This window comes from Salmo salar, chromosome 13 (assembly GCF_965601325.2).
Source record: "Salmo salar chromosome 13, fSalSal1, whole genome shotgun sequence".
In the NCBI taxonomy this organism is placed as follows: Eukaryota; Metazoa; Chordata; class Actinopteri; order Salmoniformes; family Salmonidae; genus Salmo; species Salmo salar.
The window spans coordinates 20379002-20404832 of NC_138303.1; the positions used below are offsets into that span (position 1 = coordinate 20379002).

General features: G+C 44.1%; 1 protein-coding gene across 1 annotated transcript; it reads right to left on the reverse strand.

The window, feature by feature from the left end:
- Window positions 1-2086: 2086 nt before the first annotated feature.
- On the reverse strand, window positions 2087-18844 carry opn7b (opsin 7, group member b). Its single transcript, XM_014134703.3, has 5 exons — window positions 18739-18844; window positions 18304-18466; window positions 17759-17886; window positions 9645-9979; window positions 2087-8528 (listed from the first exon to the last, which is right to left on the reverse strand). The coding sequence occupies exons 1-5, from the start codon at window positions 18842-18844 to the stop codon at window positions 8019-8021; spliced, it is 1242 nt and encodes a 413-aa protein (XP_013990178.1). The 3' UTR covers window positions 2087-8018.
- Window positions 18845-25831: the final 6987 nt, after the last annotated feature.

Sequence of the window (25831 nt, forward strand, 5' to 3'; positions counted from 1 at the left end):
TGGGAGATTCTGTCACGGTTGTCGTAGGGTAAAGTGGACCAAGACGCAGCGGGGAAATGTGCACTCATCTTCTTTTTATTTAAACGGACAAGAAGGTGAACCAAAACAAACACGTACACAACAAAAACACAACGACTAATAACAGGCCGGTAAGGCACAGAGCTATACACAGCACAATCTCCCACAAAACACTAAAACAAACACATACCTATATATAGGACCCTCAATCAGAGGCAACTAGAAAACACCTGCCTCCAATTGAGAGTCCAATCCCCAGTTAACTAAGCATAGAAAAACAAAATACTAGACTAAACATAGAAATACATAACCTTAGAACATTGCCCAAAACCCGGAATAATAAATCAACCACCCTACTAAACACACAACCACCCCGAACCACATAAAACAAATACCCCCTGCCAATACGTCCTGACCAAACTACAATAACAAATAACCCCTATACTGGTCAGGACGTTACAATACCAAAATATTGTTTTTGGGTGGAGTTTTCTTTAAGAATTTAGCAATAAATATAGCAACACGAGAAAGCTGGGATCCTCTTTTAAATAGTGACCAGTCAAAATTCTGTTTTCACACATGATTGTGCAATGACTGGGCTTATAAGAACATATTTCATTAGGCTCTGTAGGCTATGGGCTCTCCAACCCTGTTCCAGGAGTCCTAGGCCTGTAGCATCTTAATTTCTGACAGTTTGCTACAGCAGGAAAGTAATCCTAGGGAATATAATTTATTATGTGGATTATAATTAATGGACATTTTTTTGTAGGGGTTGATACATTTTTCATTAGGGCAAATCAAGTCTGACATTTAAAAGTGTAAATTACAAACTTTAGAAGCCTTTTTAAACTTTCAATATACTACAATTTTGCAGGAAAATTCTCAGCAACAAAAGAGTAATCAAATTAAGATCCTGCATCTGTATAGGCTACGTTATTTGCCCACTTTAGTTGTGATAATCAATGTATCAAAACATTTAGGCCTATGGCCTAGGCAACATGATGCATGCAACTATGATTTGAAAAAGTTGCAGAAAAATGCATTCTCACCCATCATACTATTTTTGATTCAATCTAGTCTTTACATATACTAAATAATATGTGTATGCAATTAGTTTTGATTTAGATTGGACAATTATCATGCACCTGTAGGAACAGGGGCAAGGGAAAAAAAGACATGTTATCTGTAGTCCTATACACTTGAATAGGGAATGGAGGATGCTTCTCCCACAATTCATTGTCATGCCAGCCAGGTCGGCTACCCTGGTTGTAAAGTGAAGCAATGTGCTTAATATGAGGAAAGTTGAGAAAAATATATAGTAGGCCTAGCCTATAGAAAGCTGATGGGATCCTCGACTTTTTAATATAGGCCATCAAAACTGTTTTCTCACACAAATGCATAGCATAATGTAGCCTATAGAAATGTTGCTCAACATGGGAATTTCATTCCATGCATCAGCCAGCTATCGAGATGGCTTTCGCTGTGCAAAAGGCTCTCATGAAGTGTTTGATTTGTTTTTCGACAGCATTTGCATTGATGTCAAAGTGATTAGAGGGACAATAGAGCACTGAGTTAGAAAGTTTGGTAGGCTACTAATGACAATCAGTGGCATCAGAGCGCAGTTTTGGAGAATCGTATTTACCATGACTCAACGGTCACGTGGAATTAGATTGCCAGTGTGGCGAGAATACAGTCAGCCCTAGGTCAGGTACACCAGAAACATGAGGATACAGAAACCTGCAGAGCCAGCAGAAACAAGCTGCAGCAGCTGTTCTAGCCACCCACCAAACAGAGCAGGTATCTTAGAAGCTTCATCTGTTCCAGATTCAGGAATTGTCTTACTACCTGAGGGTTACGGTTAGGACTGGTGGTAGAAATAGCTGTTGTGGATGCTGCATATCTCTCTCTCAATTGTAATGCGTCTGTGTGTAGCTGGTGTAGAAGAGTCAGGCGCAGGACAGCAGATATGAGTAAAGTCGCAATTTTACTCAATAATAATACAATACACGTCAATAATTCCAAGGCCACAAATACAGACCGCAATACAATAAACAATCACTCACAAACAAACATGGGGGAACAGAGGGTTAAATAATGAACAAGTAATTGGGGGATTGAAACCAGGTGTGTAAGACAAAGACAAAACAAATGGAAAATGAAAAGTGGATCGGCGATGGCTAGAAGGCCGGTGACGTCGACGCCGAACAAGGAGGAAGTCGTGACATCAATTCAATTCAAGGGGCTTTATTGGTATGGGAAACATATGTTAACATTGTTAACATAACACTTCCTCAGCAAGTGAGGTAGATAATATACAAAATTGAAATAAACAATAAGAATATACAGTGAACATTACACTCACAGAAGTTCCAAAAGAATAAAGACATTACAAATGTCATATTATCTCTCTCTCTCTCTCTCTCTCTCTCTCTCTCTCTCTCTCTCTCTCTCTCTCTCTCTCTCTCTCTCACTCACTCACTCTCACTGTCTCTGCAGAGACATGTATCTTAATCAATAGTTCCTGGCTTATGAATATGAGGGACATGGATCACTGTGACCAAACCCAATTAGACTTAATATTTATGCTAGCTTGCAGCAAGGGCTAGGCAGCTAGTCTGGACTCCCTCTGGACCGTGTGTGTGTGTGTGTGTGTGTGTGTGTGTGTGTGTGTGTGTGTGTGTGTGTGTGTGTGTGTGTGTGTGTGTGTGTGTGTGTGTGTGTGTGTGTGTGTGTGTCTGTGTGTGTTTGTGTGCGCGTGCGTGTGTGCAATATGCTGTCCCATTAGCATTAACAATTTTACTCACATCCCATAGGACAACCCACGCCAAAACATGATCATACTTTTTAACAAATAGCACTTTATTGTTTTTGCTTTCTTGTAAACATGTTTTCACAGTGCATCTGAGACCTCACTGACAATGATAATAATAATCATCTTAATAATTATATTGATAGCAGTAATCTTTTAAAACCATATATTTTATATAAACATATGTGTACATCACATCCAGCCTCGTTCTGTGTCTTTGGAAGTGGCGGAGAAGGTCAGCAACCTCTTCCTGTGTGTGTGTGTGTGTGTGTGTGTGTGTGTGTGTGTGTGTGTGTGTGTGTGTGTGTGTGTGTGTGTGTGTGTGTGTGTGTGTGCATGTGCGCATGCGCCTGCATGTGTGCATGATGGGGGTTCAGTCAGTAATTCAATACCGTTTTTTTACCCTTTCAACTCAGACAGTGTCATTTGGGGACATACTATCTGGTCTGCACAGCATGAGCACAGAGGAATATAGTTCCAACTAAAGTCCTACTGCTATCCTGCTACAGAGGAGATATCCAAACCCCATGTGTATTCATCCATTTAGCTTTAGTTAAGCAGGATTGATTGACAGTATTCAATGGAGACTTCTGGACATAATGTAAAATTTAGCTCATCGTTCAGGCCAAGCAAAAGCCAGAGCATATGTGAATGTTGGTACTATAACGTTACAACATTATGGTTCTCTGATGATTCAGAACGCTGCTGGGATGACGTTGCTGGGGTGAATAAGGTTGGACGAGCTATGGTAACAGAACAGATACATTTTCATCTCCTTGAGACTGATGTGGATAGACATAAGTTAGGGCTGAAGCCTAAAAAAATACAATGTACATCATCATCATCATCTTTAGGTCACTTCATGTAAAGTCGGTCCAAAGATTACAACATAATAAATAAACGGGTCCATGCGAGACGCTTCACTGTAGAGGACATCGATATCAGAGATGATGTGGAGCTCAGGACAGAATCACCACGTTAACTATGGAGCAAATTTGGTGCTGGAGAGCTAGCGATGTCGGATATGATGTTCTTTGCTTTAGCAAAAACGTAATTTTATATGATCACTATTAGACTGCAATTGAATGGAACTTAAAAGAAAATTAGCATCTGAGGCGGTCAGAGTTATTTTCATGTGGTCCCCCTGCAAATGATCACTCAAGGTCAATAATGGGAAGCCTTTTTCAAGTGGAGACAACGGGCCGTTAAGGACCAAATGAATCCAAACTGTCCAGAAAGAGACAGACAGCCAGAGGAACAGAAAGAGGTTTTGCATTGGCACTGCATAAAGAGTCAACGTTAAAACAGACTGTTTGTGTGCTCTGTTTTGTTTGTTATTTGAGATATTTACCATTCAACCCCATTTCCAAGGACACAATTTGGGGGTCACCCATTCCCCCAAGTATGCATGTAGACTGGTATCTACAGCTATATATAACTTCTGTACATAGACATCTGTACACCTGTACATGCAAACCAAACCCATTTGAAAGCCCTGACATCTGGTACATATGTGCTGTTTGGATGAGATGGCCAGGTGCCCTGATGGCCTGACGGTGATGTATACTCCTTATGAACCATGCAGTAATATGATCACTGATCAATATCATTACATATAAAAAAGATATCACAAATGCACAGTTATGGTTCCTAGTTCCTGTTGTCAAAGGACAAACATATCTTATTCACCATAGTATTAGAAGGAAAGGAAAGATCCCAAATGACACCCTATGTCTGTACTATTCAGGGAACAGGGTGCCGTTCAGGAAATAGCTGTGGCATTTGGCTGAACCAACCTCCACGTTCGCACCAAACATTCTATACTCATCAATAGAACGTGATTGTAACCTTTGGTGCCAATATGGCGGCCGTTGACAATCTAGTGTTCAATCTGAGTTTGCTAAACCCTGTAAATCGATGGCTCTGATTAGAAGTTGTGATGGAAGATTACTAAGACGTATTCTGTTAACTCCTCACATGAGCTTGGCTCAGCATGGTCATCTCAATCATTGTATGTTGCATCTTCTCTTCAGCTGTCCGACTAGGTCTTGTATTTTCTTTAGTGCGGCTAAAATACACATCTATACTCTATTTTAAACTCATAACAGCGTCGTAAAGACATTACAACATAATAATAGAGCTGTTTCAATAATATTGACATTTTCATTAAATAAAGGAGCATTGGATGGAGAGAGAGAGAGGGGGAGGGGGGTGGATGGAGAAACGGAGAGGATATCTTTCTCTGGAGGTCAGGGGTCAAGGCGGAGATACGTGCTTCAAAGTCAGAGATTGGCCAAGTCACCCACAGAGCAGATTACAATTTATAGCAGTGAGTTATTGCTGCATTATTCAATAATAACAAAGCCACTGTCTTTTAGTTCTGAAGGTGCTGAACCACAAGACTGTTTACAGGTGTTTGTGCTGACACTGTGGTATTTTGTGAACAATAGATATAAACTCTTATTGTTGTAACATGAAATAGTTAATGTATCAGAGATAGTCAGACTGGAGCATGACATGATCTTTAGCGGACCTGATTACTGGTTAACAAGTGGCACGGTGTTTAGAAGAGTTTGATGACCCAGTGTCCTAGAGGAGTGAATAGAAAGTTCTAGCCAGACGAAACATTAAGCTCATCAGTACTCTGTTGGCATTTCTCATCTGAACAATGTTTAAGTCTTCAGGTCTTAATACATACCTTTTGCCTCTCTAGAAGTCCCTTTATGAAATAGCAACTCTATGTTTTTCACGCTAAGGCGGAGAGGAACAAGAGGAGATAGGTCTTCAGTGGATTGAAGAAAAGCTCATTCATGTCATATTTTACTACAACACCTACCTGAGACTGCTGAACAGCTAATCAAAAGGCTACCCGCACTATTTGCATTGATCCTCCCCCTTTCTTTTACACAGCTGCTACTCACTGTTTATTATCTATTATCTATGCATAGCCACTTTACCCCTACCTACATGTACATATTACCTCAGGTACCTGGACTAACCTGTACTCCCGCACATTGACTCGGTACTGGTACACCCTTTATATAGCCTCCACATTGACTCGGTACCGGTACCCCCTGTATATAGCCTCGTTATTGTTATTTTATTGTTGCTATTTTATTTTTTTCTTTCGTTTATTTTGTACATTTTATTCTTAACTTAGTTTTCTTAAAACTGCATTGTTGGTTAAGGGCTTGAAAGTACGCATTTCACAGTAAGGTCTACACCTGTTGTATTCGGCGAATGTGACAAATAGCATTTGATTTTATTTTATTTGAGAGCTTCGAGTTCTATTTTGTTTCAAACTGAAGCAGACATACAGTAGCTATTCTCATACACAGAAACACGCATATGCAAATTGCATCAAACACAACACGTACATGAGCACACACACACATTCATGTAAATGAGAACACACAAATGCCAAAACTATGTCAACAATTACACTCTCAACAATAGCGCTATCACTGTTTTGGGTCAAGTCCTGGGGCTTTAGCTGTTCCGTGATCCCAGATCTGAGCTCCCTCTCTTGACCCAGTGAGAACTCTATAATGGCTCTATATTGATTGTACGGTGATGGCAGGCCAATTTGTCACTCCAATTTGTCTAACCAAGCAGAACCAGCTCATCTCTGCAGTTCAGCACCTCCACTGCACCCTTCTCGAATTTGTTTACAAAAGCCATCTACACTCCTGGGGAAACACTGGAAGGAGAAACTAGATAGCAACACAACTCACTATAGCTCGATATTTTATCTATTTAGTTTTCTGAGGCTAAATTGCAAAACGGCATCTTTTAATTCGATTTTTTATAGATTGTGTATTAGTCTTGTAGCTGTTGCATTGGTTTCATGTCTGGGGTAAAAACAGAGAGAATGTCTGAGATTTGAGAGGACATTTTAGTTTAAATTTATTAAGACTGTGTGCAGAATTGGGAATGTTCCATTCACTTCCTGGATTGACTGAGTTAAAATTGCATAATTGTTGATTTTTCATGGTAGCTCATTTGGCACTGGGGCATTGAACACAGTCCTAACTGTTCACTGAATAATTCTGGACACGGCTGCTTGGCCAAGCCTGACTCTGACTCACACCACTGTAATGTGATCAATACAGCAACTAAGGGGTTCATTTTCTCATGTTCTGCCTTCAGCTAAGTGACGTCTTAATTCGTTTCACACACTCCAAGCCCCCATGTAGACAACTCTCTCAGTTATGTGGGTTTTAATATATACACCATAGTATCCTCATCCACGTCTCTCTCTCTCTCTACTTTGGTAGGCCCTGTGGGACATATGTAGAAGCTGATACTCCATCTGGTAGTATTTCCCTAAACACCAGTGTAGTTCTCATTATGGACCCTCTTGTTGGCCCTGTGTCCGATATCTCTAACTACTGCATCAAGACTGTGGGTTCATGACTTTCAAGTCTTTTTCAATCAAACCAGCTGCATCCGAGAGATCAGAGGCTTGTTGGCTAAGTCTGTTTTTCAGTCTGGCTTGGCTGAGTTTGTTGGTTGAGTTCCTGGTTGTTATTGGCTGCTCAGTCTGTGTTGGTATTTTGGTTGAGTTTTTGGTATGTTGCTGACTCTTCAGTTTGTGGTCGTATGTTGGTTGTCAGGGTTGTATTCATTACGTCTTACAAGGTTAAAAACCAAATGGAAGCAAAGAGAGCAAACGGAATGAAACAGGGAGGCACCTAGCTGAATTTGTCCAATAAAAATTATAATTTTCATTGCAAAACGTTTTCTGTTTGGAATAAACGATTTCTGTTGCTAAACATTTCGCAACAGAAGAAACATTTTCCAACAGCATCTGCATAATGAATACACCCCTGGTTTAGTTCAGTTTGTGGTTGAGTTAGTTTTGTGGCAGTAACAGTGTCCGAGGTGATTGATTTGGCCACTCCTCTGAGTGAGAGGAGTTAGGATTGCCTTGTTGTGATTGTTAGTGCAAGTTCACACCTGCCCTTCCTCAACAATAACTTATTTCCTGTTTGAAAGTATCTTCCCTTCCCCATGTTTTTTATTTTGTATGTTCGTCTTTTCTCATCTTCTCTCTCTCTCCTCCTCCTGGTCACTGCCTTACTCTCCCACATTTCCCTCCCTCTAACTTTCTCCCTTCTCCCTATCCCCCTTTCTCTCCCCTCATCCTCCCTTCCATCTCTCGTTTGCTTACTCTCTCTCCTTTGTCTTTTCAGAGGAAGTCACTCTGCATCTCATTGGACAGCTGACTAACAGCCACTTCGCTATGTGTGGACCCCTGCAGTATCCTTGCAGTCCTCTGAGGGGTAGTCTCTTGGCCGTATCCGCCAGAACCAGTGTCTCTCTCTGGGCATGGGCAGTGCCTGCATGCCCCCCTATGGTTCTCCGGCAATCCATTGGAACGCCGCGTCGAGTTACACTCCTCCTTCCCATGCTGCTGGGACTGTGTACAGGAGACCTTCTGGGTCGAGCCGTGCGAGCACAAACACGCACATAGGGTCCGTCGGCATGTCAGCCAGTCCCGGCAGAGGGACCTGCGGAAGTTGGGTTTGAAGACCAGGTAGACGATAGGATTGTAAAGGGTGGAGGACTTGGCAAAGATGGCAGCCACAGCGAAAGCAAAGGGAGGGACCTCTGCTGAGTTAATGAACGCCGCCCACATGGAGACGAAGGCGTATGGGCTCCAGGCGATCACGACACCGATACACACCGCCACCGAGAGCTAGGAGGGAGAGACGGGAAAACACACACAAAGGGAGGAAGAGACATACAGGTGTGCAGATACAGTAGTTTATTAGGTGAAAATAAACGTTTCAAACCCTCTTCCCCCACCATGTAACAATACTTAAACTAATACTTAGAACAAAAACAAAGTCAAAGAGGCCAACTTCTCCCCTATCATAATGATGAGGCTGTTTATTGACCACCGACCAATACATTGACCTTCTAATCGATTAAAACTCCTACTTTCAAACCTTAATGTCCCAGTGAAACTTTGATTCAGGAAGGAGTGAAATAAAGAAAATTGTATACAACTCCCCCAAGTTGATGATTGGGGTGCTCTCAAAATCCCTTTGATCTAATCGAATCACAACTCCCACGTGAAACCCTTTAAAACCTATACATAAAGCAGCATTTAAGTTAGGAAAATGTGCTGCTACAGTTTCCAAGGTGTGTATTGTCGTGTCTGTGTGTTTGCACAACTACTATTTAAGTGCGTGTGTGACAGTGTGTACCTTGACAGTGAGTGAGTGTGTGTGTGTGTGTGTGTGGTGTGTGTGTGTGTGTGTGTGTGTGTGTGTGTGTGTGTGTGTGTGTGTGTGTGTGTGTGTGTGTGTGTGTGTGTGTGTGTGTGTGTGTGTGATAAAAAAAAGTAATGTTTGGGGGATTTTCTCAAAATGTAATCTAGTAAAGATTGTTGACCTACAGTATAATTTACTTTTGTTTCTAAAAGTATAATTGAGAAATAATCAAAGTTGGCATATTTATAACATGTTGGCCTTACCTGGGCGTACCTTACCGATGAGTGTTTGTGTCTGTGAGAGGGAGTGTGTGTATCCTGACCTTGAGAGTGTGTGTATCCTGACCGTGAGAGTGTGTGTGTGACAGTGCATACCTTACCGATGAGTGTGTGTGTCTGTGAGAGGGAGTGTGTGTATCCTGACCTTGAGAGTGTGTGTATCCTGACCGTGAGAGTGTGTGTGTGACAGTGAATACCTTACCGATGAGTGTGTGTGTCTGTGAGAGGGAGTGTGTGTATCTTGACCGTGAGAGTGTGTGTGTGACAGTGCATACCTTACCGATGAGTGTGTGTGTCTGTGAGAGGGAGTGTGCGTACCTTGACGATGAGTGTATGTGTGTTGGGGATCTTGTTCTGTGGGGATATGTGCTGCTGCACCGCCTGGCGTGACCCCTTGACAGTCAGCAGGATGAAGATATAGGAGAGGAAGATGATGATGCAGGGGACGATGTAGCAGAAGAGGAAGAGGCAGAGGATGTAGCTCATGGCAACTCTGCTTTGGCCGGGGGCGTACCAGTCGATACAGCAGGCTGTACCGTAGGGTTCAGAACCATACCGGCCCCAGCCAGTCAGAGGCCCGATGGCAAAGATAAGAGCATAGCACCACACCGCTGCTATTAGGAGATAGGCATGGCAGGATGAGAACTTGTTACCTGTGGGAGGAATGGGGGATGGGGGAGAAGGAGAGAAGAAGGGGAGACAGGGAGGGGGTTATTAACCAATGGGATGAGAGATGGGAGGCAGAGGAGGAGGTGGAGAGAGAACATGTAATATCATGGGGGGCATTGTTACCTGATGCTGTAATGGAAGTAGGGGAGGAGGTGGGGAAGAGGAGGAAGGGAGAGAGGGAGGTGGGGAAGAGGAGGAAATGAGAGAGGGAGGTAGGGAAGAGGCAGAAAGAGAAAGACAACGTTACCTGATTTGGCACATTAGTTTGTGGAGAAATTAGGCAAATTAGATACAGGGAAGAGGAGAGAAAGCAACACTGATATCATTGTTAATTACGTCTCAGTTTGTATGTGTGTATTTTCTCTGAAATACCTCGTATAATCTAAATGGCCAAAAGCAAATGACAGTTTTAGGATCAAAGCAGAATTGTGAACGACTGACAAAAAACAGATACAGAAAAGATTATTCACTGGAAGTTAGCAAGCTTTCACATTTCATTAGTTTGAAAATTATTTTATTTTAGTTGGCTTTACAGGAATTTAGCCGTCTTAGCCTCTTAGATAATCCTAGCGGACAAATTTACATACAGAAATGACACATTCACGTGTTCTCTCATTCCTCCACACGCATATCTCTTGACATGACCTTAAGCATGTTCAGAAACAGAGGGTAGACGCATGTTTCCGTGGAGACACAAATATATGCATTTATATATTTACAGGAAGCCAAATATAAATACGCTCCCTCGTGTGGAGAGATTAGCACTATACCGGTTTAGCTGGAGGGCCTAAGTGTGTGTGTATTGGTGTGTGCCTGTTTGTGTACGTCAATACACTATTATCAATCCTCTCTCCCCAGTCTTCACTCTCCGGGGTTATAGAATATATCTACATTTTAAGAAACCTTACCAATATCACCTTCCCTGAGGCCTGGGATCAGAAGAACACACTCACCCCAGGAGCTAAGCTTCACCAGAAATATACAGTATACTGCTTGTTTCTGTCTTCTTACATGTCATAAACCACAAATAGGGCTGCACATTTCAAACACATGATGAGAAGAATTGAGAACTGTTTGTGAATAAGCCTAGTGCATGCATAGACTAGGAAGCCCATTTGATGGTTCTGCACATTTGTCACCTGCGGCAGATGGATAATTAATTACTGAAGCATGTTCACCGGTGTGTACATTTTTCCATGAATCAGAAAGCTGAAATGGAAAATGCGTCCTCTGTGTGTGTGAGGAGCTAGACGGCATATGGCGAACAGGGAATACAAAGAGCCTGTGGCTATCACTGGATTGGAATGTTGAATCAGATTTAGCAGTTCAATATGTCAACCTCCTGCAGTCAGTAGAGGATGTGCAGAGTGAGCTGATCTTAGATTGATTATTACTCCTCTGTCCTAATTGTTCAGCTGCCTGATCAGTACTGGAGTCCTGGCTGTGTGTATACAGTATGTTTAAAACATTCACATTCACTGTCTGTTGGCTATCTAGACTACAAGGATCATGGGAATTTCTTACACAGTCCTCAGCACTGCTCTATGTTTCGAACAGATTTATAGCACAGCCCTCCACTAGAGAGAGTGAGAGAGAGAGAGACCGAGAGAGTCTTATCTACACCAGTGGTTTTGAGGAACTCTCAGGTGTACCTCAAAACCTTTCCTAACCTTAATCCCTTTTTTTAACACTCACCTCGAAACGTGACCTGTGGAATGAACACAACTGGCTCTCTGTTTGATAGAGGGGGAAGAACGACAGAGGAGGATGGGAGACAAACAGACGACAAACTGAGGGAAAGGAGAGAGAGAGCTCTTGATGGAAGGGGGAGGGTGACCTTAATTGAGGGAGGGGAGATGGGGCGTTAAGTGTTTTTTGGCTGGGATGGTGGGTCTCTGCTTTTTGGATCTGTGCCCATGACCCAATGCCATGGCAGTCAGATTGTTGCAGTGTGGAGGTAAGAACATTTTCTACCCATCCAACACCAACATTTACCCCTGCTCAACTCTCCAGCCTCGATAAGACAGATGAGAGCAGGAGAAAGATAGAGGGGGGAGGAAAGGAGATAAGCATACTGAGCAAGTAAGCAGTGGTCTAGAAGGGTTTCCCAAACTCAGTCCTGCAACTGAGGTAAGAAAATGTGTAACAACCTGTGATTGAAAGACTCCTTTAAGATGGTTTAGTGCTCTGTGTAGGAATGCATGGATACATAAAATGACCCCAAAGAGAGGAAACAGGCATTGACTCTTTTTTCTTTCTATTCACCCATTTGACCTGTCTTTAACCATCCTGACATCCTGTGTGCTTTAAGGAAAGCCATCAGATGGCCAGGGCCTCAGAGCTGATGGATTCCCAGAAAGAGTTCTATGTGGCTGGTTAAAACACCTAGCGAGACAGGAAGGATGGGGATAGTTATTATATCTGGGAGCTGGGAGTGTGTGCGTGTTTGTGTGCCTGTGCGTGCGTGTGTTACAGAGAGAGAAGACTAGAATGGTCTTACGGACAATACAGAGTGGAATCGTGATAGTTTTAGTATAAAACACACCATTGCGATCTGACAGGCATACGTGAGGTCACCACACATGTGCACAACCAGAGTGCCTGGTTAGCGCCTGGTTCGATGAAATATAGCTCATGTCAAACTGACATATAAAGTTGAATGTTTTTTTGTGCATTTTAGCTAACCCTAACCATTTTCCTAACCTTAACCTAATTCTCCTATGTTCATTCTCCTAACTTGCTGCAAAGTTCTCCTAAAATGCTTCGAAAAGTAAATTCTGGTCAATTCTGACATAAGCTGTATCCCAGCTAGTCAAAACCTGGAACCATCTGTATCACCCAACCAGGGGCCATTTATTGAAATAAATATCCCTATTTTAATTTGAAAGTAAGAATACTTGAATAAAGCATTAATATCATGCTTGAGTATCCATTGAATATTCAATGCTACCTCAGCGTCATCCCTTGAGCGGGACTGGTGAGATGGTGGGATGCCAGTCCTAGACTGCTTCCATTTCTAATGACACCTGCTCTGCAGTGTTGTAGTCTTTTTTGCTGATGGTATAGTCTGTGTGGAGCTCTGTGTAATTAACTGACACCGGTGTTCTGTAGTAAAACGTGTGTCATCAGTTCATGACTCTGATCCTCCTTTCATTGTTGCTCCTCTGGAAGCCTGCTAATCCTCTGTGACTTTTACTGCTACTGTACTCACAACTTAACACTGATCTCTGCTCATTTTGGTTCCCCACTTTTCGCTGTCCTTATTGTGTGTGCTATATTTGTACCAGGTTCTTTTGGGCTGACTCTTAAACACATCATTATTTGTGCTTATCTACATTTCAAACAGTGTTATTGGTGCAGCCAGCAGTCTCCAGAGCCTAAAGGCAGACTTCCACTCTCTGAAGAGTACGCACGCACACACACACACACACACACACACACACACACACACACACACACACACACACACACACACACACACACACACACACACACACACACACACACACACACACACTGAAGAGTTTGTGTAACTCTTTAAAACGCTGTTCTGACTTCCATTACTACCTATGCTTATTAGTTCCACTCACTCAGTTCACAGGAGCATGACATCTAAACCATGAGACATCCCCTAACTCTTTAACCAAGTATCAGGGACTCCAGATGCATTGCCTTCAGAAAGTATTCAGACCCCTTGACTTTTTCCATATAAAAGACACCTGTCCACAGAAGCAATCAATCAATCAGATTCCAAACTCTCCACCATGGCCAAGACCAAAGAGCTCTCCAAGGATGTCAGGGACAAGATTGCAGACCTACACAAGGCTGGAATGGGCTACAAGACCATCGCCAAGCAGCTTGGTGAGAAGGTGACAACAGTTGGTGCGATTATTCGCAAATGAAAGAAACACAAAAGAACTGTCATTCTCCCTCGGCCTGGGGCTCTATGCAAGATCTCACCTCGTGGAGTTGCAATGATCATGAGAACGGTGAGGAATCAGCCCAGAACTACACGGGAGGATCTTGTCAATGATCTCAAGGCAGCTGGGACCACAGTCACCAAGAAAACAATTGGTAACACTACGCCGTGAAGTCCTGCAGCGCCCGCAAGGTCCCCCTGCACAAGAAAGCACATCTACATGCCCGTCTGAAGTTTGCCAATGAACATCTGAATGATTCAGAGAACAACTGGGTGAAAGTGTTGTGGTCAGATGAGACCAAAATGGAGCTCTTTGGCATCAACTCAACTGTTTGGAGGAGGAGGAATGCTGCCTATGACCCCAAGAACACCATCCCCACCGTCAAACATGGAGGTGGAAACATTATGCTTTGGGGGTGTTTTTCTGCTAAGGGGACAGGACAACTTCACCACATCAAGGGGACGATGGACGGGGCCATGTACCGTCAAATCTTGGGTGAGAACCTCCTTCCCTCAGCCAGGGCATTGAAAATGGGTTGTGGATGGGTATTCCAGCATGACAATGACCCAAAACACACGGCCAAGGCAACAAAGGAGTGGCTCAAGAAGAAGCACATTAAGGTCCTGGAGTGGCCTAGCCAGTCTCCAGACCTTAATCCCATAGAAAATCTGTGGAGGGAGCTGAAGGTTCGAGTTGCCAAACGTCAGCCTCGAAACCTTAATGACTTGGAGAAGATCTGCAAAGAGGAGTGGGACAAAATCCCTCCTGAGATGTGTGCAAACCTGGTGGCCAAGTACATGAAACGTCTGACCTCTGTGATTGCCAACAAGGGTTTTGCCACCAATTACTAAGTCATGTTTTGCAGAGGGGTCAAATACTTATTTCCCTCATTAAAATGCAAATCATTTCATAACATTTTTTACATGTGTTTTTCTGGATGTTTTTGTTGTTATTCTGTCCCTCACTGTTCAAATAAACCTACCATTATACATTATAGACTGATCCTTTCTTTGTCAGTGGGCAAACGTACAAAATCAGCAGGGGAATCAAATACTTTTTCCCCTCACTGTACCTGTCTATATGAAATGTCCCACAGTTGACAGTGCACGTCAGAGCAAAAACCAAGCCATGAGGTCAAAGGTATTGTCCGTAGAGCTCCGAGACAGGATTCTGTTGAGGCACAGATCTGGTGAAGGGTACCAAAACATGTCTGCAGGATTGAAGGTCCCCAAGAACACAGTGGCCTCCATCACTCTAAAATGGAAGTTTGGAACCACCAAGACTCTTTCTAGAGCTGGCCTCCCGGCCAAACTGAGCAATGGTGGGGAAGGGCCTTTGTCAGGGAGTTGACCAAGAACCCGATGGTCACTCTGACAGAGCTCCTGAGTTCTTCTGTGGAGATGGGAGAAACTTCCAGGAGGACAACCATTTCTGCAGCACTCCACCAATCAGGCCTTTATGGTAGAGTGGCCAGACGGAAGACACTCCTCAGTAAAAGGCACATGACAGCCAGCTTGGAGTTTGCCAAAAGGCACCTAAACACTCTCAGACCATGAGAAACAAGATGTTCTGGTCTGATGAAACCAAGATTGAACTCTTTGGTGTGAATGCCAAGCCCCACGTCTGGAGGAAACCTTGCACATTCCTTACAATGAAGCATGGTGGTGCCAGCATCATGCTGTAGGGATGTTTTTCAGTAGCAGGGACTGGGAGACTAGTCAGGATCGAGGCAAAGATGAACAGAGCAAAGTACAGAGAGATCCTTGATGAAAACCTGCTTCAGAGCGCTCAGGACCTCAGACTGAGGTGAAGGTTTACCTTCCAGCAGGACAACAACCCTAAGCACACAGCCAAGGCAACGCAGGAGTGGCTTCCGGACAAGTCTCTTAATGTCCTTGAGTGGCCCAGCCAGAGCCCGGACTTAAACCCAATCGAACATCTCTGGAGAGACCTAAAATTAGCTGTGCAGCAACGTTCCCTTTTCAACATGACAGAGTTTGAGAGGATCTGCAGAGAAGAATGGGAAAAACACCCCAAATACAGATGTGCCAAGCTTGTAGCATCATACCCAAGAAGACTCAATGCTGTAATCGCTGTGAAAAGTACTTCAACAAAGTACTGAGTAAAACATTTCTAAAAATCTGTTTTTGGTTTGTCATTATGGGGTTTTGGGTGTAGATTGATGAGGAAAAAAAGCATTTTCATTCATTTTAGAATAAGGCTGTAACATAACAAAATATTGAAAAAGTAAAGGGGTTTGAAAACTTTCCAACGACACTGTATATTCAGCAATAAGTCAACATAAATAAGTTACATAAATCAAACTACAAATTGCTGACCAATTAAGCACTATATATATATATATATTTTATTAATCAAGACTTGGCTGTGTTGTTCTGACAAATGGACACTTTTTCAGGGGAAACAATGTATTGATGATTTAACGAGAAATTTAGTGAGTGAGTGAACGTTTTGAGAATTGTTTATTTATAATATTAGCTTGTTGCACAATGGATGCTCTTCATGAGGGTTGATGAGATTTGAAGTTGAAAATGAATCTACTAAGGAGAATAAAAAAAAGTTATTTTCAGCTGTTCCCCCCTCAGTTTGTATGTGTGCTCACATGTTTGTAATTGCCTAAGCAGATCTTTAGAAGCTTGAGTGGCACAAATTAATCCTACTCATTAGTGGATGTACTCTTGAGACTAATTTATCCAATAACACACAGACACACATGCGCACGTGCGCACACATACAAAATGAGGGGGGAGAAAAGCTAATGATAACTTTTTTTTAATGGACTTTAGTAGATTCATTTGTGTATTCACACTCGCACTACTTTCTCTCAAAGCTTAAACGAGATGACAACGTAGCAAACTACTAATGCCCTTCAATACTCTTTTTTGTCCGTTTTGTAGCTCAAATTTTTCTTCGCACCATCCATTACATAAGTGTATGTGTATGTGAGCATGGTGTGTATGGCCTCATTTACACAGGCATCCCAATTCTGATATTTATTTTCACTAATTGGTCTTTTGGCCAATCAGATCATCTCTGAAAAAGATCTGATGTGAAAAGATCTGATGTGATTGGTCAAAAGACCAATTAGTGGAAAAATATCAGAATTGGGCTGTCTGTGTAAACACCCTATGTGTGCTAACCAGACAAAGCTAGATCAGCATTGTGTCTGTCTGTCACAGAATTGAACGTTAATCCCTACAGTTGTAATACGGAACGGTAATCAGTAGTGATTAGCCAGACCTTATTATCCTAACACCCCTCTGTAATGTACGGTCAAATACATTCTAATTAGCTGCTAAGGCAAGTGGATGCTCGGTGACTTAATGGCTTCACCCAGTAAATAGGTTTCTCACTGTCCCAAAGTGACATGTCTTAAGAGTGTCCTTGAATCATACTTCCCCCTCTCCACTTTAAATCTGTTAATTACTTCCTACTTCGGAGAGGAGTTGATATTTTGCACAATAGCAAATAGTTGAGGGAACTCTAACCTTTTACTTATGACCCTTAACTTTGGTTGCCCTCCACTCTGCTAGTCTATCCAGCTTCGGAGATGCTGGCAATGTGGCCTAATCCCTCCCTACCTCCAAACCTACCACAACTGTTCCTGAGGCTTGGCTGTATGGGAGGAAAGTACAAATCTGAAAGACAGTGTACAGGTTAGTGATAATTCATTTTCAGAGTCTATTTTTCAGTCCCAACTCCAACCATCCCAATACACTGAAAGGTGTGCTAGAGGGGCTGGGGTCAGTCAATATTAGGGATCAAAGTTATGGTTAGAGATCAGGGATCAGGGTTAGAGGTCAAGGTTTTGCATTGTCTTACCATAGTTGGGACAGCAGACCTTAAGCCAGCACACAGATGACAACACTGTGAGGTTGGTGAGACTGGCTAGTCCAAACAAAACCCCACAGAAGGCATAACTCATACATGTAACATCACTGAACAACCACCTGGGAGAGAGAGAGAGAGAGAGAGAGAGAGAGAGAGAGAGAGAGAGAGAGACTAGTCATTTATCCGATAGATATTCAGAGACCATTTCTCTCACTTTTTTAGTGTCTGAGGCCAGAGGCCCCACATGGCTGACACTACCTGGATGGAGTACAAGAGAGAGTGGATATAGATATTTATGACTATTAAAACAGTTTTGTCTCACAGGTGACCTTTTTATTTCACGTTTTTATATTCTCTCTCGGTCTACCTGTCTGTCTACATGTGTGAGGGCATAAGAAAACACAGCAGCACACATACACTAAATAACCTCAAGAATGGAAGGAGGGAGATTTGATTTGATTTGAAAGGGGAAGGGGATGGGAGAAGTAAGGGTTGATGAGCAGAGGAGTGGATGGTAAAGGCGTGTGGACACTCACTTGTGTGCGAAGGCTGATGAGATGGCCATGGGGAAGAGAGAGATGGTCATTCCGAGGTCGCTGACGGAGAGGTTTATAACAAAGAACTCAGTCGGCTTCAGGGAGGACTTCTTCCGGTAGGCCACAAACAGCAATATCCCATTCCCCACCAGTGAGAAAACACCTGAGACACACAATTAGAGTTTTAACAAGACTGAAAAGTAAAATGGCAGAGTGCACGTACCGTAGAGAGCTTCAAGGCATCCAGTAAATCAAGATGAAACACTGCCAATAGTGGACAAAAGCAAAGAAATGAAAGGCATTGTTTTGCAATCCCTCTTCTAAGACTTTTATCTTTGTGTATCTTTCAAGTAATTTTTCCACAACTAAACTCAGAGCACAACTATGAACCCCAGTGTTGTGAAAGCTGGTAAACACACCAGGAGAAAGACTCACCAAATATGGCATAGATGGTCCCCATGAGGATGTCATGTTCTTTAGAGATGGTAGAAAGGAACGAAGATGTGTCAGCGAACAAAGATGTTTCAGAGGCATTTCCCATCTAGAGAGAGAGAGAGAGAGAGAGAGAGAGAGAGAGAGAGAGAGAGAGAGAGAGAGAGAGAGAGAGAGAGAGAGAGAGAGCTTTATTTGTGGTGTCAGATGCATACAAGGGAGGAGAGGAGTAATGGGGTTAAATTAGTTCTGCTGTGTGACAAAGCCTCTGGTCCTTGTTCAGAAGTTCACTTTATACCCCTATCCAGGGGCCAAAGCCAAGACATATTGCACAACATATCATTACAACCGGACTCACAAAAAACGTACGCACGCACCCACCCACCCAGGCACAGACACATGTAAACTCAGAGAGGGCCTAATTCCAGCCAGATAAGGCCTTAGCTAAGACAACAAGCTACAATAACAGCCACTGACTTTTACTGCCTACTACTGACTTTGAATGTCACTATATTACTACCACAATCCAATGAGCTGTTTACATTGAAAAAGTAGTCAATGAGAAAAAGTAAGCAGTTTACTTCCACAACATGGAAGGCCGCTGGGCCAGACGCATTACCAGGACGTGTACTCCGAATACGCGCTGACCAACTGGCAAGTGTCTTCACTGACATTTTCAACCTCTCCCTGTCTGAGTCTGTAATTCCAACATGTTTCAAGCAGACCATGATAGTCCCTGTGCCCAAGAATACTAAGGAAACCTGCCTAAATGACTACTGACCCATAGCACTCACGTCTGTAGCCATGAAGTGCTTTGAAAGGCTGATCATGGCTCGCTTCAGCACCATTATCCAAGAAACCCTAGACCCACTCCAATTTGCATACCGCACCTACAGATCCACAGATCACGCAATCTCTATTGCACTTCACACTGCCCTTTCCCACGTGGACAAAAGGAACACCTATGTGAGAATGCTATTCATTAACTACAGCTCAGCGTTCAACACCATAGTGCCCTCAAAACTCATCACTAAGCTAAGGACCCTGGGACTAAACACCTCCCTCTGCAACTGGATCCTGGACTTCCTGACTGGCCGCCCCCAGGTGGTAATTGTAGGTAACAACACTCCGCCACACTGATCCTCAACACAGGGGTCCCTCATGGGTGCGTGCTCATTCCCCGGCAGTACACCCTGTTCACTCATGACTGCACGGCCAGGCACAACTCCAACACCATCATTAAGTTTGCTGATAACACAACAGTGGTAGGCCTGATCACTGACAACGATGAGACGGCCTATAGGGAGGAGATCAGGCTGTGTGGTGCAAGGACAACAACCTCTCCCTCAACAGGATCAAGACAAAGGAGATGATTGTGGACTACAGGAAAAAGAGGACCGAGCACACCCCCATTCTCATCGACGGGGCTAGAGTGGAGCAGGTTGAGAGATTCAAGTTTCTTGGCGTCCACATCAACAACAAACTAACATGGTCCAAGCACACCAAGACAGTCTTGAAGAGGGCACGACAGAACTTATTCCCCCTTAGGAGGCTGAAAAGATTTGGCATGGGTCCTCAGATCCTCAAAAGATTTTACAGCTGCCCAATCGAGAGCATCCTGACTGGTTGCATCACTGCCTGGTATGGCAATAACTTGGCCTCCGACCGCAAGGCACTACAGAGGGTAGTGCATACAGCCCAGTACATTACTGGGACCAAGATTTCTGCCATCTAGGACCTCTATACCAGGCGGTGTCAGAGGAAGGCCCTAAAAATCGTCAAAGACTCCAGCCACCCTAGTCATATACTGTTCTCTCTGCTACCACATGGCAAGCGGTACCGGAGCACCAAGTCTAGGGCAAAGAGGCTTCTAAACAGCTTCTACCCCCAAGTCATAAGACTCCTGAACAGCTAATCAAATGGCTACCCAGACTATTTGCACCCCACCCCCACACTGCTGCTACTTTCTGTTATTATCTATGCAAAGCCACTTTAACAACATTACCTGCATGTACATAATTATCTCAATTACCTCGACACCGGTTCCCCGCACATTGACACATTGACTCTATACCGGTACCCCCTGTTTATAGCCCCGCTATTGTTATTCACTGCTGCTCTTTAATTATTCGTTTTTATTGTCTCTTACTTTTTGCTTTTTCTTTTTTAGGTATTTCTTAAAACTGCATCGTTGGTTAAGAGCTTGTAAGTAAGCAGTTCACTGTAAGGTCTACACGTGTTGTGTAGGAACCCTTTGGGTTCCATCTAGAACCCTTTCCACAGAGGGTTCTACATGGAACCCAAAATGGTTCTACCTGGAACCAAAAAGGTTCTCCTATGGGGACAGCCAAATAACCCCGATAGAACCCTTTTTATTCCATGTTGAGTGTACATCAACATGGAATAAGTACGTCTAGAATACATTGGGAGTAAACTGTGTTTAAATCTGTGTTCCGGAACTCCAATTTGAGCAGCAGCAGCTGAAAAATGAGCTCCTACAAATATTGAAATTTACATGGTTTTTAGAGTGAAGTACATCGGAAAAAAGCAAAAGAAAACTGCAAGACTGAATAGGAGAAAAAACAAGCAACAAACAAAGAAGATAGGCTTTTGAAAAATAACTATTTTTCATAAAATTGTAGTTATCTTAGCTAGCTGAATTGTTTACCAGTTGCTAAGCAGTTGCTAGGGACTCTTTTGGAAGAAGCTAGCTAGCTAACGAAGAACAACAAAGAATATCTAGTTAACAGAAGAAAAGAAAGAGAAAATCAGGACAGAAGAAAAAGGATATCAAAGTGAAACAGTTCTCTAAAGACACAGGAGACAATAATACAAGAAACAACACTTCTGTAGCTTGTCAACTATGTGTCTGTCTATCCCTGTTCTCTCCTCTCTGCACAGGCCATACAAACGCTTCACACCGCGTGGCCGCTGCCACTCCAACCTGGTGGTCCCAGCGCGCACGACCCACGTGGAGTTCCAGGTCTCCGGCAGCCTCTGGAACTGCCGGTCTGCAGCCAACAAGGCTGAGTTCATCTCAGCCTATGCTACCCTCCAGTCCCTAGACTTCCTGGCGCTGACGGAAACATGGATTACCACAGATAACACTGCTACTCCTACTGCTCTCTCTTCATCTGCCCACGTGTTCTCGCATACCCCTAGAGCATCGAGCCAGCGGGGTGGTGGCACTGGAATCCTCATCTCTCCCAAGTGGACATTCTCTCTTTCTCCCCTGACCCATCTGTCTATCTCCTCATTTGAATTCCATGCTGTCACAGTTACCAGCCCTTTCAAGCTTAACATCCTTATCATTTATCGCCCTCCAGGTTCCCTTGGAGAGTTCATCAATGAGCTTGACGCCTTGATAAGTTCCTTTCCTGAGGATGGCTCACCTCTCACAGTTCTGGGTGACTTTAACCTCCCCACGTCTACCTTTGACTCATTCCTCTCTGCCTCCTTCTTTCCACTCCTCTCCTCTTTTGACCTCACCCTCTCACCTTCCCCCCCTACTCACAAGGCAGGCAATACGCTTGACCTCATCTTTACTAGATGCTGTTCTTCCACTAATCTCATTGCAACTCCCCTCCAAATCTCCGACCACTACCTTGTATCCTTTTCCCTCTTGCTCTCATCCAACACTTCTCACTCTGCCCCTACTCGGATGGTATTGCGCCGTCCCAACCTTCGCTCTCTCTCTCCCGCTACTCTCTCCTCTTCCATCCTATCATCTCTGCTCAAACCTTCTCCAACCTATCTCCTGATTCTGCCTCCTCAACCCTCCTCTCCTCCCTTTCTGCATCCTTTGATTTTCTCTGTCCCCTATCCTCCAGGCCGGCTCGGTCCTCCCCTCCTGCTCCGTGGCTCGACGACTCACTACGAGCTCACAGAACAGGGCTCCGGGCAGCCGAGCGGAAATGGAGGAAAACTCGCCTCCCTGCGGACCTGGCATCCTTTCACTCACTCCTCTCTACATTCTCCTCTTCTGTCTCTGCTGCTAAAGCCACTTTCTACCACTCTAAATTCCAAGCATCTGCCTCTAACCCTAGGAAGCTCTTTGCTACCTTCTCCTCCCTCCTGAATCCTCCTCCCCCTCCCCCCCCCCCCTCCTCCCTCTCTGCGGATGACTTCGTCAACCATTTTGAAAAGAAGGTTGACGATATCCGATCCTCGTTTGCTAAGTCAAACGACACCGCTGGTCCTGCTCACACTGCCCTACCCTGTGCTTTGACCTCTTTCTCCCCTCTCTCTCCAGATGAAATCTCGCGTCTTGTGACGGCCGGCCGCCCAACAACCTGCCCACTTGACCCTATCCCCTCCTCTCTTCTCCAGACCATTTCCGGAGACCTTCTCCCCTTCCTCACCTCGCTCATCAACTCATCCTTGACCGCTGGCTACGTCCCTTCCGTCTTCAAGAGAGCGAGAGTTGCACCCCTTCTGAAAAAAACTACACTCGATCCCTCCGATGTCAACAACTACAGACCAGTATCCCTTCTTTCTTTTCTCTCCAAAACTCTTGAACGTGCCGTCCTTGGCCAGCTCTCCTGCTATCTCTCTCAGAATGACCTTCTTGATCCTAATCAGTCAGGTTTCAAGACTGGGCATTCAACTGAGACTGCTCTTCTCTGTGTCACGGAGGCTCTCCGCACTGCTAAAGCTAACTCTCTCTCCTCTGCTCTCATACTTCTAGACCTATCTGCTGCCTTTGATACTGTGAACCATCAGATCCTCCTCTCCACCCTCTCCGAGTTGGGCATCTCCGGCGCGGCCCACGCTTGGATTGCGTCCTACCTGACAGGTCGCTCCTACCAGGTGGCGTGGCGAGAATCTGTCTCCGCACCATGCGCTCTCACCACTGGTGTCCCCCAGGGCTCTGTTCTAGGCCCTCTCCTATTCTCGCTATACACCAAGTCACTTGGCTCTGTCATATCCTCACATGGTCTCTCCTATCATTGCTATGCAGACGACACACAATTAATCTTCTCCTTTCCCCCTTCTGATAACCAGGCGGCGAATCGCATCTCTGCATGTCTGTCAGACATATCAGTGTGGATGACGGATCACCAGCTCAAGCTGAACCTCGGCAAGACGGAGCTGCTCTTCCTCCCGGGGAAGGACTGCCCGTTCCATGATCTCGCCATCACGGTTGACAACTCCCTTGTGTCCTCCTCCCAGAGTGCTAAGAACCTTGGCGTGATCCTGGACAACACCCTGTCGTTCTCCACTAACATCAAGGCGGTGACCCGATCCTGTAGGTTCATGCTCTACAACATTCGCAGAGTACGACCCTGCCTCACACAGGAAGCGGCGCAGGTCCTAATCCAGGCACTTGTCATCTCCCGTCTGGATTACTGCAACTCGCTGTTGGCTGGGCTCCCTGCCTGTGCCATTAAACCCCTACAACTCATCCAGAACGCCGCAGCCCGTCTGGTGTTCAACCTTCCCAAGTTCTCTCACGTCACCCCGCTCCTCCACTCTCTCCACTGGCTTCCAGTTGAAGCTCGCATCCGCTACAAGACCATGGTGATTGCCTACGGAGCTGTGAAGGGAACGGCACCTCCATACCTTCAGGCTCTGATCAGGCCCTACACCCAAACAAGGGCACTGCGTTCATCCACCACTGGCCTGCTGGCCCCCCTACCTCTGAGGAAGCACAGTTCCCGCTCAGCCCAGTCAAAACTGTTCGCTGCTCTGGCACCCCAATGGTGGAACAAGCTCCCTCACGACGCCAGGACAGCGGAGTCAATCACCACCTTCCGGAGACACCTGAAACCCCACCTCTTTAAGGAATACCTAGGATAGGATAAAGTAATCCTTCTAACCCCCCCCCCCCCCCCTTAAAATATTTAGATGCACTATTGTAAAGTGGTTGTTCCACTGGATATCATAAGGTGAATGCACCATTTTGTAAGTCGCTCTGGATAAGAGCGTCTGCTAAATGACTTAAATGTAATGTAAATGTAAACTGCTTACTCATTGCTGTTTATGTTGTCATTCACAAGAAGATGGGCAGCTTCTCACAAAGGCTTTGATGGCCTGTGTAGCCCTTTCCTGCAGTCAAATGACCTAGTGGCCTCATGGGTGGAATGTTATAAATATTTTTCATAATTTAATAATCAATCACATGTTTATTTATTACTGCGAAAAGATGGTGTTTCCATGTCAAACGGTTTTATTATATTTATTATATTGCATTGTATATAATAATATTGGGATGCAAAAGCAAAATTGAATACATTTCATCTCTATATGTGTCTTATTTTTTTAAGCCATAACCATGTGTGTGAGGTGTATACTTTTGTTCCAAAGTAGATTTGTTTAAGTCTACTAAGGAACACTCTGTGTGACCATAATTTAACCCACTGCAGTAAAAGGTTATTAACATTCACCCTGTTCCTCCATCTTTTCTTCTTTATCTGCTTTAAACTAAAGTAATAACAAAACAGACCGTGAAATGAACACAGGAGGCGTCAGTGCAGGGTCTGTCAGCTTCTGTGGTTACCCTATCACCTCTTTCTCTTTTCAATATAAAACAACATACTGTAGGTTTCACCACCAGCCCCCTGAGACACAACGCTCTATTTCCTCTCACAGTTCCTCCCCCTCTTCCATGCCTGAGGAAATTGGACGTGGGTTGGTGAGCTGAGAAAAAAAGCGTTGCATTCATTGTATATTTACGTGCGTGTGTATGTACCCCACACTAAATCAATTTCCCCTGGAACAGTAACCTATAGGAAAGAAAAGGATGGGCTGGACTTATCTTATTAGATATGACATGCCATGTCGGAGTACAACACAGGAGCCGCCCAACAGTTGCAAGCGTATGCAGCCGCGCGTGTTGCTACTCTGGTATGCCTAAGGTGTCCCCGCTGTAACGTTCACTGCTGATTTGACTTGGTTGTGATTGAATTGGGAGGTCCAGGGTGCTGATGTGTGAAGAGTTCACTAATCTAATTTGTTTAAAGAGAGCTTAATGTGATTATGTAGCCACACACAGTCCACAATTAAATAAGTAGTGTCTAGCTCTTTTTAAATTGAAGGACTATTACATTTACATTTACGTCATTTAGCAGACGCTCTTATCCAGAGCGACTTACAA